This window comes from Trichosurus vulpecula, chromosome 8 (genome assembly GCF_011100635.1).
Source record: "Trichosurus vulpecula isolate mTriVul1 chromosome 8, mTriVul1.pri, whole genome shotgun sequence".
NCBI lineage: Eukaryota > Metazoa > Chordata > Mammalia > Diprotodontia > Phalangeridae > Trichosurus > Trichosurus vulpecula.
In genome coordinates this window covers 22687365-22705742 of record NC_050580.1, presented here as the reverse complement: position 1 = coordinate 22705742, position 18378 = coordinate 22687365, and the positions used below count along the sequence as shown (strand labels likewise).

The 18378-nt window shown below is 43.0% G+C and overlaps 1 protein-coding gene across 2 annotated transcripts in view; it reads left to right on the top strand.

The window, feature by feature from the left end:
* Window positions 1–18378, top strand: part of ANK3 (ankyrin 3) — a 275643-nt gene that overhangs the window by 159758 nt on the left and 97507 nt on the right. Inside the window, exons 25-26 of one of the 2 annotated variants that reach the window (XM_036769578.1) lie at window positions 15059–15182; window positions 17085–17096. In XM_036769578.1, the coding sequence (XP_036625473.1) occupies window positions 15059–15182; window positions 17085–17096 (136 nt within the window). The remainder of the gene's footprint in view (window positions 1–15058; window positions 15183–17084; window positions 17097–18378) is intronic. The other variant, XM_036769579.1, reaches the window with a different exon arrangement.

The following is an 18378-nucleotide window of genomic DNA, read 5'->3' as shown; positions in this document are numbered from 1 at the left end:
CAGTCAGAAGGAATGTTTTGCTGGCATCACCTTTGAGAACACAGGGTCAGGCCCAAGAAAGGCACTTAACTAGGCCTTTGTGGTGGGTATGAACATGGACAAGAGTCACAAAGTGGGCCAAGCCAGAGCTGGGCTGCCATGGGGATGATTGGAGGGAAGTCCCAAATGGGATGAGCTCAAAAATCCATTAGCGTTGCTTTGTATCTACTTAAAAGTGTAATGATTATCTCCCCAGATAGATTGTAAGCTCCTGGAGGGCAGGACTCTTCATTTTATCTTAGTGTCTGGCATCTTGCCCCATACCCCACCCAGGACCATGCCTAGCATACAGTAGGTACTTAATAAATGTTTGCTGATTGATATCTAGTAAGTGTTCAAGATGGGATTTGAATCCAAGTCTTCACTAATGCCAAATCCAGTGCTTTTCCTGTATCCCACTCTTATCTATGACCCTTGCAGATATCCATACAGATAATACATACTGCTCTATCTATATCTGTCTATATCAATCCATCTATCTATCTGTATCTATATATTGTTTGGGGGAGGGGGAGGGGAAGGGGAAGCAAGCCTGACTAGCAGCATAGTATGGCAGAATGGGCTTAGGACTTAGAGTTAGAAGGCCTGAGTCCAAATTCCACTTAGTCCCTCTGTAGGGCAGCTAGATGGTGAGTGTAGATCTGGGAGTCAAGAGGACCTGAGTTCAAATCTGGTCTCAGACTAACTATGTGACCCTGGGCAAATCACTTCACCCTCTTTGCCTCAGTTTCCTCATCTGAGCTGGAAAAGAAAATGGCAAACCCCTCCAGTATTTTTGCCAAGAAAGCCCCAAATGGGGATCACAAAGTTGGACAAAACTGAAACAATTCAACAACCACCTAGGGCTGATCACTTCCCCTCTCTGAGTCTTACTTTCCTCATCTCTACATGAGAGAATTAGAATTACTACCAAACTCTCTTCTATGATCTCTAAATGAAGTGTTATTTTTATTAGGGAAGTCAAAGGTTAAAGCCAAGAGCCTCCAAGAGTTCTAGAGGTAACCCTGAGTTCTTAAAACCAATGAAGCACAAGCTCCAGCAGGATGTATCAAGCTGGAAGGGCTGTGAATATGGCCCTGATATGGAGCCCTGTGCCCATTCATTGTTCAAAGATGAGCCTTGCTAGTTTCCAGTGGTTGGCTATCAGATGATGAACGTTTAAAGCCACAAAAACTCACAAAGTAGAACTTCTAAGGCATGGAGGGATTGTCATGTGCATACATAGCAGAAGTAAAATGCACCCGCAAGTCTTTGTGCCCATCAAGCATTGTCATTTTGATATCTATTTAGCACCAAAACTATGCCTGTGATGCTGAGTGGTGGGTTACCCTTGCCCAACCATTACCCTCTTGTTCCCTCATACCATCCATGGCATCATTCCCATTCCTCCAATGTCCCTAGCTCCTTCTTCCCTACCCTCCCATTGTGCTCCATAGAATCCTTGTTCTGTTGTTCACAAACCACATTTACATTAGATCTGTGGTCTCTCTGTCCCCAGAAATTATGTTGTATGTGTGTTGAATTGATTTTGTTTGTGTACGTGTTGTCTTATCCCACTAGAATGTAAGCTTAGGACAGCAGGGCATTTTGATATCGCCCACTGCCTACACCCTGCCTGGCACAGAGGAGGTCCTTAATAAATGCTTGTTGAATTGAATCAAATTTCATTGGGTGGTAGTAAGAGGCAGAAGTTCATCTTCAAATGAGTCTTAGAACCCAAAGACTTGGGTTTGGTTTATAGCTTTAGAGCTTAATCACTGTATGACCCTTAACCACTTGAAGAACTCAGTTCTGGAGACAACCATACTTGCACTATCTACCTCACAAACTTGTGAAGGAAGCACCTTGCAAACCTAAAGCACCATTGAAATGTCAGTCATTAGGATGATGACCAAGTGCTCCAGAAGATAGGATATCAAAATGTAAACCAGCTCTATCTGCCTTAGAACCAGATCAGAGGGCAGAAAAGAAGAGGGAGGGGGACATTGTCAAAACATTCCTCCTTTTATTCTTTCCAAAGTGTCCAGCAGAAATGTTTCTACTTTACTTACAGGTGGCTGTGTTGTTGCCCCACTCAGGCATCCAACTGCCCATCCATCCACAAATATTTTTAAGTGATTACTGGGGGCTGGGCACTGGGCATGCATGATTTATGTTACCACTGACTCAGCCAAGGCTAGCATTTTAATATGCACTTGGCTGTTTGGAAAATAGCAGGCCCATTTCAGTCCCACAGGTATTTATTCATTAAGCACCTACTGTGTGTTAGGCACACTGTCTAAGGGGGATTCAGAGACAGAATGAAAAACAGTCTCTGTCCTCATGTCTAAAATGGCAGAACTGAAGCTAATGACCTGTGAGATCCCGACTAGCTCCAAATTGAATGAGGAACCTCAGAGCCATCAAGGAGCCTAAATTCTATGTGTATAGTCCATCAATGTCTCTTGATAACATTCATTCATGGGTCAGCCCCTTCAAGAGCCCATGAGCCACTGCAGGTTCTAGGCCACATAGAGAGTCTTCCCTTCTCATTGGAAATGACCACACTGTTACCTTCTAGCTCTGTGACCTCTTGCCTCCAAGTTCCTTCCTTACTTTTCGAGCCTCTTGAGTGGAAGGAAGAAGGGAAGATGCCTGGGAGTGCTTCCTTGTTACAACCTTTGTCAGACCAAAGTCACCACTTGCCACATGTCCCTTAGTCACTAGCAAGCCTTTAAACATCCTAATGATGCTCCTGGAAGATCCTCCAACATGACCTGCTTCAAAAGAAAGAGTCAAGAATGAATAGCTTTGGCAAATTAGGGCATGGCTTCCTAACCTGCTCCCTGCCCCTTACTCTTTACCCCCATCCCACCTCCTGATGGTATCCGACCTAGGTCAAGAAAGCAGAAAGAACATTGTGCTTGAAGTCAGGGTTCTGAATCCCAGCTTACCAACTGTGTGACTTTGGGCAAGTCACTCAATCTCTCTGTGCTCAGTTTCCTCATCTGGAAAATGAAGGATTTGGATCGCTAAGATCCTTTCCAGCCCTAAGTCCAACTATCCTATGACTATGGTGACCCACAATTCCTAAAGGTACTCAGAAGCATGAAGAATTTTGCAAGTAGCCGCTTACCTTTCCCAAGAGATAGCCCTAAGCCTTGCTCATCTTTGTAGCATATTATTGCCTCAGAAACCTACTACCTGAATTATACATGTGTTGCCTTTGCTTTGTATCATCTCTTCCATCTACCTTTCCAGAATGTAGGCTATTAATGGTAACTCACACCAGTGGTCAGAAGGGCCTGGGTGGGGCAGAAAATTACTGTATATCATCCAGAAAGCCATGTGTCCACCAAGAATTGTCATCGGGATCCCTCTTTTGCTCCATCAAAATATACACTATGACTCAATATAATCAATAAGCAAGAATAACGTGTCTCACACATCTATGTATGACGATTTTTCAAATGTATGTAGATGCTGTTGTGATCAATAAAATACATATTCATTTAAAAGCACTGCTGAATTCATGGTAACCTTTTTTTCATCATATATTTTCTCAATCAAATACTAAGTCCTCAAACAAAATGGTTGGGAACCACCGAGCTAGAAGAAGCTCAGGAATATTTTGACTTTTAGTTCTTGGTCCTTTCGCCTTGAGGTAGGAGACAAAGAATTGAAACCCCTCCACAATTGCAGTCTTATTTGAAATTACTGTCCTTCTGGCCTGCTAGCTTTTCTCCAGAGGTGACCTCCTGCGTGCCTTGTACAAGTGATCCTCCCATGTACAGATGCCTTCTCTCCTCAATTCCCCTTGGTTAGAATGCCTTGTTTTCTTCATGCCACCTCCTACACGAGGTCATTCTAGATCTCTTCCTCTTTTGGGAATGTTAATAATTTGTATATGCTATGTGTTTACTCCCTTAGATACACATTGTAACGCTCTGCTAGAATAAAAAGTCCTTGCCTTTGTATCTTGTGGCCCAGTACGGTGCCATACATGCCATAGGCACTTGACAATTGAAGCTAAGGACAAAAATTATTGGTTTGGTTTTTTTCTTCTGCTTAGTTAGCAAGATAGTTCAGTGAAAAGATCACCCTGAATTTGGAGTCAAAGGACATGAATTCAAAATCTGCCTCTACTCTCTTGACCATCTACTAGGGACCATAATCTAGGCAAGTCGCTCCATCTCTCTGAGACTTGGTTTCATCCACGGCAAAACTGGGGAGGTGAGCTTATTGCACCAGAATGCACCTTCAGGATTCCTTCCAGGTCTAAACCTGTGATCCTGTCCATTATAACAGGATGAAGACTGTCCCCAAGTTACTTGAGTACAGAGATAGTAATTCTGGCTTTCCTCTCTAATCTCAAATAAACAGATAACTAGCTATGACAGCATCATAGATTCAGAACTAGAAAGGAACTTAGAGGTTGTTTTCACCCCCGATTCCTTCATTATACCAAGGAACAGAAGGGTAAATAACTTACCCAAGGTTGGTCACACAGGTAGTCATTACAGAACCAGGACTGGAGCCCTAGTCCTCTGATTTCACATTGAGCTCTCTACCTGGCCTCTGCCCACCATTTGTGTTGTATTTCAGACTACCCCCAAACATCATGCTCACACGCTCAGGCCTATTAGTAATTGTAATTAAAACTGGATGTGATTAATTAGATCATTAAGTCATTCAGTTCACCCACATAGATTTCTGTCTGACCATAAAAAAACTAGGATGCCCTGATGTCATGGGATACACAAAGTAAAAAGGAAATCAGATCAGGAAGAAGGTCTTTAGACAGTTGCCTGGTACCCATCCCAGGTCCCTTCCAAACTTTAAAAAAAAAAAAAGAAGGAAGAATTAGAGTGTGAAATATACTTTTAAATGAAACAAGCCATTTCATTTATTTCTTCAGTAGAAGAAGAATCTTTGGGCAAGCACGAGAAGTAGACAAGCAGAGTTTGGTACATACTTCCACCAAAGAGACATGTTCTCAGGCAACTTCTAGATATTGTGGAAGCAGCTCAGCATTTGGAATCAGAGAACCAGGGTTCTAATTTTAGATCTGCTGCTTACTTCCCATTGTGATGCCAATGATTAGACCTTTCTGGGCTTTGTAAACTGAGGAGCTTGAACTAAATGACCTCTCAGGTTCCTTCCAACTTAAGCCCCAAAGTGTATTGACTCCTTCACTCATACAGATATCAGTCAATCCTTGTCTTCTCATCCTATAGGATTGCTAGCCATCTTTGCATAATTTCTCCATGGAGGATCTGCCCAATACACTGGAGGCTCTCCATTAGACCCTTCAATGTTGAAGGCTCCTAGTGCAACACTTAGACCGCCCATCTAGTATCTTTCCCTTGTTCTATCTAACCCACAGACTTGCCAGGCCCACATTTCTTTGATGGTCAACCTTTTAAATCACTTCTGTGCCAGTTTGGTTGGTGTTATGCTGTATACACCTTAGACCCACCCACCAGTCATATCTTCATTGCCTTTGAGCTCACCTGTACTTCTGATCATAATGTCTCTTGATTGGCAGCCATACATACTGCATCATGAGAACACTGGGTTAAAAATGAATTGTTTTGCTTTGTTTTGTTTGATTTTTTTTGTTTTCGTTTAAGGACTTATTTGGGATTATTAAAAGACTGGCATAGCTTCCCAGATACAAGCAGACCAAACTCCTCCTTCTGTTAAACTTGGACCAGTATTTTGTCTAACTGTAGTGCCTATCCAAGAAATGCGTACACTATATATTTATATGTTTGCCTACATTATGGAATTTTACACATATATTACACATATATTCTGATGATTTAACTCAATAGGCCACATGTCCTAATCTGAGTAATTTATAATCTTGATTGATTTGGTTTCTCCCACGTGGGTTACTAGGCGGATATGAGTGGAATGGCTATGGATATCATAGACAGCCATGCAATATTCCAATTTAGTACAAACAAAATTAGGGGTGACTAGGTGGCACAGTAGATAGAGCACCGGGCCTGGAGTCAGGAAGACCTCAGTTCAAATTAAGCCTCAGAGACTAGCTGTATGACCCTGGGCAAGTCACTCCCCCCTGTTTGCCTCAGTTTCCTCATCTGTAAAATGACCTGGAGAAGGAAATGGCAAACCACTCCAGGATCTCTGCCAAGGAAACCCCAAATGGGGTCACAAAGTGTTGGACATGACTGAAATGATGAATGATAACAAGCAAAATTAGCCTTGGCATGTAACCCCCTCCAAGAAATCAAGGTGAATCTTTTTAAAGAGTACAGGACCACAGGCCTGAAACTAAGTAAAGATGCTCTGACCATGGTTTTTTATTTTAATGGATTTTGTTGGTGGGTTTTCATGGGTGAGCATGTTTGTAGCATGACTTGTGAGGGTTTGGCTGTGGAAGTGCCTGTGTGTCTAATTGTTTTATTCTGTTTGGGTACTGTTGGTAATATATGGAAGCAGGAATGATGTTTAAAAAATGGGAAAGACTTGTTAAAGTGTATACATAATCAGAGCAAATTTTGTGGAGCCAGTAATGTTTTAGTGAACTTTAAGATTGTGGAAAACTATTTCATAGAATCATAGCATTTCCAAATTGGATGATACTTCTTAAATGCCTACTATGTGCAAGGCCTTAAAAATGCCTCTTTTCAAAGAGGCAACATTCTATTGAGAGATAGACCCTGTAGGTAGAAAAGAGAATACAAGAAAATTTGTGGAGGAAAGAGAACCATAACACAGGGAGGACATTGAATACTCTGCTGGATTAGAGAACCACAGGATGAGAGCTAGAAGGGGCCCCAGACATCACCTTGTTCAACCCTCCCATTTGGGAGATGATGAAACTGAGCCCAGAGCAGCTCAGTAACTTGCTGGGGCTGCAAATCTTGAAGGAAGAAAGTGTTCTAAAAGGCAGAAGCAGGAGGGAGTGAACTCTAGGCGAGGGTGAAGAACCTGCAACTGGGCTGGTTTGGCCCGAAAGTAAAATGTGTGAAAGTGAGTGATGTAAAAAAGTCAGGAAAAGGGAGGCAGAAGCCAGACCATGAAGGCCTTTAAGCTGAGAAATTTGTATTTTATCCTAGAGGTAGTAGGGATCCATTGACGATTCTTTGGCAAGAGAGTGTTATGGTCACACCTTTGCTAGAGGAAGAAGATGCTGAAAGGTGCATAGGAAGAAAGATTGAAGTGGGAAAGGACTGGACACCAATTAAAAGATTATAGCAATATCCTGGGTGAAAAGTGATGAGGCCCTAGGTCAGGGTGGTGGCTGTTTGAAGCAAAGAGAATGGGAGAGATGCAAGAGATGCTGAGTAGGCAATATTTATGAAACTTGGCATTTGAATGGCTATGGGGGGGGAGAGAGAGAGAGAGAGAGAGAGAGAGAGAGAGAGAGAGAGAGAGAGTGTCAAGGATGACACCATTTTGAATCTAAAAAGGATGGTGGAGCCTCCAAAGAAATGGAATAGTTTAGAGCAGGGATAGATATAAAAAGAGTCTAAGTTCTATTTCAAAATGTGACATAGCTAGTATCTGTAGTAGGATTTGAACCCAGGTATTCCACACTCCAACTCCAGAAATCTAGTTGCTCTAAGAGCCCAGGGAGTGGTCAAGCACATGAGAGTAGAACTAGGGCCCAGGAGAAGGCAGTATCATACCAACCAAGAAAGAAGTGTCTTCAGGAGTGCATTCTTGTACAAAGCCAGGGCTGAGGAATGCACCTGGAACTGGCTGAAGACTAGAGAAGGCCAAGTGCGGAGGTGGGTGTCCTTTCAGAGAATTTGATTATGAAAAGGAGATCTCTAAGGTAATTATTTGAGGGAGTGGTAGGGCTAAGAGAGGGTTCTTTAAGGAGGAAAGAAACCCAAATATGCTTAGAGGCCTGCAGGGAAGATTCCAGCCCTTACTGAAGGACTGAAGGAGAGAAGAGACAGTCTAAGAGAAGCATTCCTGAAAGAGAGGGGAGGGGAAGGGATGAAGGACTTGTGAAGGAGAGAGCCGAAGCTCTGCACAGAGGCATCTGGAGGTGGATAATTGGGGGTGGGGAAGTTCAGCACAAGGGACCTCTATTTCCTGTGGCCTAGGAGGAGGGGTCCTCTGGTGAGAAGGAGCTAGGAAGGAGCCAAAGTGGGAGGACTGGGAAGAGAAGGTTGGAGACCCGTCTGTACCTAGAGTCAGTCAGGGAAGAATAAAGGGATTACTGAGCTGCCAAGAGGAGCTAGTAGAGATTAAGATAACACAAATTTGTAGTGGAACCAGTCTGTACAGTTGTGTGACTTCCTTCAGCCAAGTTCAGCAGTGCAGGAGTAGGAGGAAAAGGTGGATGGTGTGGATGGTGGGGCTAAGCCAGGATTGGATTTGGGCAGGGCATGCATGAGCAGTGCACTAAAGGGAGAGCCAAGACTGAAAAGGAAGGAGAGGCCAACCTAGTGGCAATGGACTGGGAGAGGAGGGAGGGCTTGGTGGTGGTGGTGGTGGTGTTCAGTCGTGAACCGGCTCTTCATGACCCCATTTGGGGTTTTCCTAGCAAAAATGCTGGAGTGGTTTGCCATTCCCTTCTCCAGCTCATTGCACATATGAGGAAACTGAGGTCAGTAGGGTCAAGTGTCTTGCCCTGGGTCACACAGTTAGTATCTGAAGCTAGATTTGAACTCAGGTCTTCCTGACTCCAAACCTACTGCATCACCTAATTGCCCACAAGAGACCTTGGAGATTACCTAATGGTATTAATCACAATGATGACAAGAGGAAAGAAAAGAAAAAGAACACAGCCTCTGGCATTAAGATGCTCACATTCAATGAGGCTCCCCAGGTGAGCTGTGATCAATCAGCAAGCAGGTGTCAAGTGCCAGGCCCTAGGACTGTAGTGCGCTTTATTTGTAGATAGAGAAAGAAGATGGTCCCTGCCCTCAAGGAGCTGACATTCAGCTGAGGGGATACAACAGCTTCATAGACCTCTACAAATATAATATATGCAGAATAATTCCAAAGGGATGGGAAGGCATGGCTCACAGGTTCATAGATACATACAAATCTTTACAAAAGAAGTCCAAAGTAATTTGGGGGGGGTGGATCCCAGCTTTATGGATATATAAAAATGTGATCTATACAAACTAAACTCCAACTGACGGGTACAGGGGATTGCTAACCATCAGGGGAATCAGGAAAGGATTTCAGGACTTGGATTGAGCCCTGAAAAGAGCTGGAGGTTCCATGAGGTGGAGGGCATGCTGAGGGGTAAGGAGAAAGCCAGGTGGCACCCTAGGACAGTGAGAGGAGGGAGAAGAGACTTTCAGCTACGGAGAATCAGGGCAGACTGCACAGAGGAGGGGGCGCCTGGGCTGGTTCTTGAAGGCCAGGGCCTGTGTTAGTTCTGAAGGTCAGAGGTCACAGGTGGGGGCAGGCCACCATGAGGGATTCTGTCCTAGCCAGCGCAGAGAGGCCTGGGAGAGAGCTCGTTCTAGAACCCTCTGGCCTGCCTTCATCTTCTCATCGCTCCAGTCCTAAGCTCTGTCCAGCTTCCAAAATTCCTTTGGGAGGGATTTTCAGATGAACCTGTCAAGTGTGGAGATTGAGGTTTAGCACATTGGAATACTTACTGCCCTGCAGACTCATTATCTCTGGAAGGCCTGTCACTGAGGATCCTTCTCTGTACTTCAGAACCGAGGCCACTGGTAGACAGTCACCCTGGAGGGACAGTCACACAGCAGGCGGTGAATGAGGTTTTGCTAATGACCTAAAGTCTCAGCTAATGACTACATTTCAATAACCAGAACAACCCACACGTCTGTGGGGCTTTCCCGCAGCACAGGTGGAGTACAAGCCTGTTTATTGTTGTTGTTTTTGCTTCCTTTCCATTTCAGTCATATCTCACTCTCCTTTTCTTGGCAAGGATGCTGGAGTGGTTCGCCATTTCCTTCTCCAGCTCATTTTACAGATGAGGAAACTGAGGCAAACAGGGTCACACAGATAGCATGAGCCTGAGGCAGCATTTGAACCCAGATCATCCTGACTCCATGCCTCTTGCTCTATTCACTGTGCCACCTAGCTGAGGGTTTACCTCATTTTTAAGGAAACTGAAGTGCAGAGGTTAAATGATTCGGTCCAGATACCATAGCTAGAAAGTGTCGTTATCAGAATCTTTTTCTTCAGGGGCCGGGCTTTCCCCACTATGCTACATTATCCACTAATATGAATTCAAATACGTGAAGTATGTATTTTAATAAATACCATGAATCAGTATCACCATCTGTGGTGATCAAGAATCATCTCTACTTTTCTTCAAATGCAACTCGAAAGCCACCACCTACATGAAGTCTTTCCTAATGCCCCCCAGCTGCTGTGCCTCTCCAATTTCTTTGTATTTATTTTGTTTGTATGAGTGCATATATATATATATATATAGTATGTATATATGTATGTATATATATATATATATATATACACACACATCAGTCAATCAATAAACACTTATTAAGTGCCTTCTATGTGCCAGGCACTGTGCTGAGCTAGGAATACAAAGAAGTCAAAAGATAGTCCTTGCCTTCAAGGAGCTAACAATCTAATGAGGGAGAAAACATGCGAATCTATGTATGTATATGTATATACATACATGTGTGCATATACACACGTGTGTATGTGTATATATGTATATATATACATATATATATATTTATTTATCTCAAGCTATGTACAGAACAGTGTGAAGGGGCCCCAAAAGTTAGGAAATAAGCAAATAAGGAAAAAAAACAACTGGAATTAAAAGGGGTTAGAGAAGACTTGCTATAGAGGGTGGGATTTCAGCCAGGAAGGTCATATCTCCCACCATAGAAAATAAGCATCTTGAGGATAAGGACTGTTTCATTTTTGTCCCCACATCCCCAGCACCCAGTAAGCTTTTAATATATGGTTGTTCGTGGATTTCGAAATGCTACGCCTTCCCCATATCGATAATATTTTACCATACGGAGTAACGTAGCTGTTTCTTTTTAAATGTGATCGATTTGTCAATTACAAATTGGGAGGCTGTCCTGGGCTGGTGGTAGTGCCCATTTTTACTCATTTTCTAAACTGTGGTGGCTCCTGCTTGCCTTCAGCTGACAACTGGAGGGGTGTGGCTTGTGACTTGTTACCCTGAGCCCAGCCTTTGAGAGCTATGAAAGGCGTGCTAAGTCAGTCTGGAATGCAGGTTCAAGAATAACCCTTAGTCAGAGCTCTGGGAGGAGAAGAAATCTCCACAATGAATAAATACTCTGATGAGCAGGTCAGAAGGCTTTGTTTATTGGTTTTAGGCTAAAAGCTGGTTTTCTATAGAATACTTCCCTTAAACTGCAGAGGAGGCAGGATAGTGGCATAAAAAGAGTTAGGAATTTCAAGTCAGAAAACTCAGGTTCACATTTTGCCTCTCCTACTTAGTACCTGTGGCTTTGCCCCAAATCTCACCTTTTAGAGCTTGCATTTCCTCATGTGTGAAAAAAGGGTTGAACCAATTCATTCCCCAAATTCCTTCTAAACTAAACTGGTATCAGATTGGATCTTCACAAAGGTCAATAGTGCATCCAATGGGTCCGATCAAGTACTGTATCTCATTTTATAGATGAGGAAGCTCAGTCTGATCTCTCTAAAGCTATTCTAGAGTTGAGAATTTGTTCCATATATGTGGGGATCCTAGTTTCTCTAATTTCATGGATTTTTACATCATGATCTCTAAAGTTGTTTACAACTCTTAAATCCTATGATCTAAGGAACATTGATTGTAGCTGGGCTGCAAATGTCCTCCTTCATCAGTAACTACCAGGGCAGCTAGGTGGTACAGTGGATAGAGCAAGAGGCATGGAGTCAGGAAGACCTGAATTCAAGTCCAGTCCCAGGCACTTACTAGCTGTGTGACCCTGGGCAAGCCACTTAACTGCACTTTGCCTCAGTTTCCCCATCTGTTAAAAGAGCTGGAGAAAGTAATGGCAAATCACTCTAGTATCTTTGCTAAGAAAACCCCAAATGGGATGGCAGAGTCGGACACCAGTGGAGGAAAAAAAAGAGAGAGAGAAACCATATCTAAAGTTGTTTGTGAGACAAATTTGTTCCCTGCCTACTTTACTAATAATGCAAATTCACTGTTCTATAAGCCAGACTAATGGGGCAAGGAAGCTCATTGGATGATAGGATCTGAGAGAGCTGGAAGGCACCTTGGAGGTTATCATCGAATCCACCCCTTTTATTTTACAGAAGAGTAAACTGATCGCAGGAAAGTTAAGTGACTTGTCCCCGGAGGTCACTCGGGTAGAAAGAAGCTGAGGCCGCATTTGAATCCAGCTCCTCTGACCATAAATCCAGCATCATTTCTTCTGTAACTCCCTGCCTCAAAGACAGTCACAATTCCAAGGACCTCCTTCTAAAAGAATTTGAAAACGCTTCTGTCCCCCGTCACACTGTAACTCAGTTTCAGAACCGAAAAGGTTTGACAACTGATTGAAATTTTTTTCCCACGTGTCCAGCTACTTTCCTGAGGGAAACCGTATATAGACAGGGTGGAGTGACTTAGGAACCCAGAACCCAGAGGCAGGGAAGGGACTCAAAGTCTCAGCATTGTAGTACACTCACAAAGCTTCTTTCCTCCCCACCCTACCTACTCCTCCCTACATTAATGGTGTGTGTGTGTGTGTGTGTGTGTGTGTGTGTGTGTGTGTGTGTGTGTGTTACTCGTAAGTAGCTTTGAGTCCATTAATGAGCTAAAATGCCAAAAATACAGGCTCATTTCCCCGCTCCGGTTAGTCCATCCCATCTTTCTGCCCATTTCTCCAGCCTTCTGAAAAAGCAGCGACTGCTCCGGCTTTTGTTGTCATAAAGCCCGTCCCTGGGCGTCCTGGGGTTGCTATCTTTCCCTCCGGTGCCTCGCTGTTTCACAACTGCAGGGCAGGTCCTCTGTGGGTTTCTCTCTCTCTCTTTTTTTTTCCCTTCCCACCTGACAGCATAAATAACTGCAGCTCCAGTAGAGGAGAGAGTTCAAAGTTAGCGTCCCAGCGCCCCGGCCCAGGCGCTCTCTCTCCCTCTCCCTCCAGTTTTGCTCGGCGTCTGTGCACACTGGAGCTGCCCGGCCTTGTGCTCGGAGCCCCCTGCCCAGTGGGTCCTGTCGATTTCAGACAGGCGGTCTAGTAGATTTCAGGCCCAGCTCAGTAGCCCCGGATCGAATTACAGGAAAACTACACCGGCTGCGCTGCGCGCTCCGCACATTTACATACAAATAACGCCTCCTGTCCTGGAGCTTAGGTCGGGGGCAGCCAAGCTTGGCCAACGAAGTTTTTAATCCAATCAGAAGGAGCTTTAAAAGGATGTCTACAGCGTGATGAGAAACAATCTTAGTCACAATTAAGTATTGCCGGATGTTTGGCATTTTCTCTTTTCCCCCCACTTCGTTCTGTTGGAAATTCGGACGATCTGCCGACGTTCGGAGTGTGGGAAACTATGTGGTGGTGTAAGCCTGCCAGTGCCTGCGAAGAGCCCACAATGCTGGGGAGAGCCCGGTGGTGGAGGCGTGGAAAGTGACCCGGCCTGCGGGGCTCTGGCATTCTCTGGTGGTTCGGAGCTCAGTTCGAAATCTCGGCTTAAGGGACTCGTGGGGATCCTTGGAAACGCCCGGAGAGCGCATTTGCTGGTGCTGGTGCTGGTTCTTGTTTTCTAGCCCAGCTCGGGGGAAAATATGGCTTTGCAACCGAGTAAGGTTTTTCTTTTTAGTTGTGTTTAGTGTCTGGTGTTTATGTGGCAATTACAATGTGTGTACGAACAGTCTAACCCTAAAAGAGTTACTTTAATCACTATTAACAAGCTGTAGGATCTGTTTATTTCCTTTTGTTTTGTTTTGATAACCTTTGCAAACATCATATTTAGACTCTTTGGGTAGCTTAGCGCTCCCCATGTTTCCCAGTTGAGCAAATGGAAATTCTGAACGCCACTGAATGAAGAAATCGGACAAACTGAGCCCATGAATCACTTACCTTTGAGATCACACAAACTCTTGCAACCTCTCCCGGCCAGCCAACCTTTCTGATCCTTTTAAAAAGGAGGGAGAATGAGGCAAGGGGGCTGGGGGCGGGGGTGGATTACAAAGGAAGGTATACCGGCCGAGGTGCTGCTTTTTGGCAGGGCTAGGAAACCTCCCCAAAGGGCAAAGGACCATTTTAAATTTGCCCTGTCACTTGGGGAATGTGGCTTCTGCGTGATGTAATGACATGCACTGGTAGTCAGGCAAAGGGAGATTGTTCTGTTAACCCTTTGTTGTGGTGCGGTTAGCTTTGCAGAACTCTAATCCCCCTAACTCAAAGGTTGTTTCAAAGCAATTCAAGTTTGCATTTCTCAGTGGATTTAAAATACTCTCTTAATTGGATGGAATATTAATTTTTTGCAGTTCCAGACCAGTTCCAATTGGAACATTCAAGGTTTTGCACTCTCTTTACTTCTCTTAGTTTTTTTTTTTTTAGTTTAATAATTGTGGCTCCTGATAAGAAAGGATTTTATTGTTGAAGTCTCACCCAACTGGGACTGAAAAAACACTGGGGGGGAAAAGCCTGATGTTTTAGCATATACAAATTGGAAAATTGTCATAGAAGAAGCCAATTTTCTTCTGGAAACCGTCCATTCAAACAAGTGGCTCTCATCACTGTCTCTCCTTTAGGGTGTAATGTCCAGGAGTTCTGGACACCTCAATCAGATTTTTTGACCAAAATATATCTTTCTGGGGAGCTTTGGGGCACTGTCTTTAATTGGTATTTGGCACACATGAGCAGCTTATACTCTATGAATTTAATTTTATTTTGATTATATACTAACCTCTCCTAGGTTTCTTTTCTCTCTTGAACTTTCGCTAGACAAATTTCATTCTCAGGTCGAAATTCCAAAAAGCCTTGGGGGTGGGCAGAGGGAAGGAATGCTAAGTGAGCTTTTCTTTGCTGGCAGCCAGTGTAGAAACAAGACTTGTAATAATAGGCTTTGGCGGGGAGGGAACCTAGAGCCTTCTGATTTTTGCTCTTTCTACTGGCAGGCGAAGACGCTATGACAGGGGATACAGACAAGTATCTTGGGCCCCAAGATCTCAAGGAGCTAGGAGATGATTCTCTGCCCGCGGAAGGATACATAGGCTTCAGCATGGGAGCCCGCTCAGCCAGGTATTGGATTTTGGTTTTCCATTTTGCTCCCAGAAAACCATGATTGACCCATTAATAGGGGTTTTCAGCCACATTCTCCAGTATATGTTCTTGGAAAGAAGGCTGTACATTTCCATGCAATATGGTGCCCTTTTCAGTATACATGCAATGCTATTCCTCTTCAAGATTTTTAGTTCAGTCAATTTTATATGGCTGAGCCTCCCGCTGGTCTTTCTCCCCGCCACCCCTGCCCCCACCACCCATAGCCATACTGCAGACATAGAGGCAAAAAACTGGCTGGAAAAATTGAGAGAACCAATGCATTTCGGAGTAAACCTGATCATTATTTAAAAGATATTTGTTGATGAGAAAGATTCAACAGCATGAATTAAAAGCCTGCTATTTGCAAGGCACTGTAGATTTGTGTCCATTTTTGACTATTACATTACCCCATTCTTTCTGAAATCTGAATAATAATGGAAACCCACACTTACAGTTAAGCATGGACATTTTGAGTCTATTTTTATTTTTGATGGTGAAAATTAAGAAGTAAACTCGCCAGTGTCATTTATTTTAAAAACTACTTTATAAGCATCTTTGTGTGTACTTGAAAGCCATTGCATTATTTTGTTTGAAAAGGAACAGAGGATGTTTAAAATAGACCTTTGTACAAAGAATGTGATGGTATGTGAGGGTCCCCAGACTTCTCACACAATGGAATGCTACCAATTTGCAATCTCTGTGTCCTAACTGAAAAGGTTCGGCTTATGGAAAACCCTACACTTTAAAACTCACTTTGCCCTGCTTGAGAGAAACAAGACTCCATGCTCTGTTTGGAGATCGCTTTGCCCTGTTGTGGATTAACAGTGTGTTTGCTGACAGTCAAGTTATTTTGAAGCTAATAATTAAACCTCCCAAGCCAGAGCCCTGGGGACATTTTCCTATAGTTTAATGATCTGTTGTAAAGTTTCATTGTCTCCCAGTGAATGAATGGCACTTCCCACAAAGTAAAGCTTGTGTGTTTGTCCTCAGTCCAATGTGTTCCTAGGCTAGGCTGCCTTAGATGTGGAGTTGATCCTTCTAAAATAGGCTTTCTCTCTCTATTACAGTGACTCTAACAGTATTTCTAACTTCTCATAATCTGATAATGTTTCCAGTTTCTAAATACTTCTGTCAAGAAGCCCTAAAATAGTCTTAATGGAGTCTACAGAATGACTAAGAAAGCTATAGCAAGTAAAAGTGTTTGAAAAGAAAAGTTAGAACAGTGAGCACCCATGTTAGTAACACCTACAGTCAAGAATTTTTTTTTTTTGAAGACCAGTGCTTACCTGTCATTCAATGCCTTGGCATAAAGATCAAGTGAGATAACATATATAAAGCACTTTGCAAAGCTTAGAGTGCTACATAAATGTTATAGAGGCATCATCATCATTATTACAATTCTGTTTAGCATTAACTGGTACACTCTGTCCAATATGCAGCTGTCTCCCTGTCCCGTTTCTGTGGGCGTATCAATGTGGAGAGGACACCCAAACCTGAGAGATTTCCCTAAGACATCAGGATTTGGTTTTGGTTTTAGCTTTTTGAGGGAGTGCTAAGGCTTTCACATTTCTGATTTCAACAGCACCATTATCTGTTGCTACGTGTATGTAATTCATTTTCACATCAGCATAGTCTATATATGTTATGCTCAGACCCACAAAAAACAAATAAATGAAAAATGAGACTCAAGCTCTATTATGCCCATGGTTTCAAAACAAAGCAATGTTGTGGATTATCAAATAAACGATTCTGAGTGTAACATTTAAGAGAATGGAAACATAGAATGTATAAGTCACTCAATATACATTTTTTATTTTTGTTTTCTGATTCTTTGCTTTATATTTCTCCTACTTCTTCTCCCCTATAAATTCTTTAAAATAGTCCTAAGATCAGGTAAGAAGACTTACTTGTGGCATCTTCATTGCATTTCTCCCCATCACCCTCTGCTTATTTTTCTTTTTCTTTTTCAGCATTGTGATGTGTTGTGATGTGATTTTATTTTATGCTCCGCTTTAGCAAGTTTCATGATTTTCCGCAGATTAACAAGTAACTTGATTGGTTTTAGAGCCCCTGATCAGAAACTGCCGAGGAATTAGGGGCGAAAATATAGGAAGGAATTAAATGCCTGCATAAGGACTGTAATTCAATTAACAAATTGTGGGGTGCATGAGATCATGGGAGGTCTTTAAATTGATAAAATGATTGTCCTAAAGGCCTGCTTGTTTGCTCGATGCTTATTTAATTTTTAGGCATGTAACACATTTTTAGAGACATGAGGCATGTGTTCCTCTAATATTCCCTACAAATAACTTTCAGGGTATCCAGACAGCCACACACAGTTTACTATAATAACACAATTTTAGGCTTCCAGATACCCCAAATCTATATTTAAATAATTCAGAGTAAAACCAGTTCAGGGTTAGAGGCAAATCCAAGCTAAGCTCTAATTTGTGAACGTGAAAAAAATCAACGCCTCAGAAATCATGCTCAAAATGAAACTATTTTTTTAGGCTTACACTGCAAGTCTCTTTGTGTACTTTTGTACTTATCCCTCCTATCTAAGTTAGGAGGAGATGATAGAGGAGTCAGGGGACGTTTGACTTTTTTTTTAATTAGAGATTCTCTAGAATTCATAGATTCATTAATCTCAAGCTAGAAAGACCACCTAATGTAACCACCTCATTTTCTAGACGAAGCCTAGGGACTTCTCTCAGGTCCCACAGATAGCACGGTTTAGAAGCAGAATTTGAACCCAGATCCATTGACCCCAGCCAGTACTCATTCTTTCCACTGTGCAGTTCTAATCCACCTACTCTAATCCCACGAATAAAGAAAGGAGTCAAATAGTTCTAGACTGAGAAGAAGAATAACTGTAGGCTGATGTTGAGAAGTCAGTGGCTAGGCAGCTATTGTGGATGGCCCCTTGGGCCTTTGTCACTTATCAAGAAGTTAGGAGGACAGCTGACCTGGCCTTTGGCCACTCCCTTCCTCTTATCTCTTAGCCCTTAGTTTAATCAACAGATATAATTTGGCATCATCTAGGAAAGAGGGATTGTCCTCTATAGTAGTTATTACCTGCCTGAAAAAGCACCTCCTTCCCTTTCTGTACTGATCTTCTTCTGTTAGGGCTTAGGCCTATTCCTTAGTGCCCTTATGGATCTTTGAGGAGTCAGTC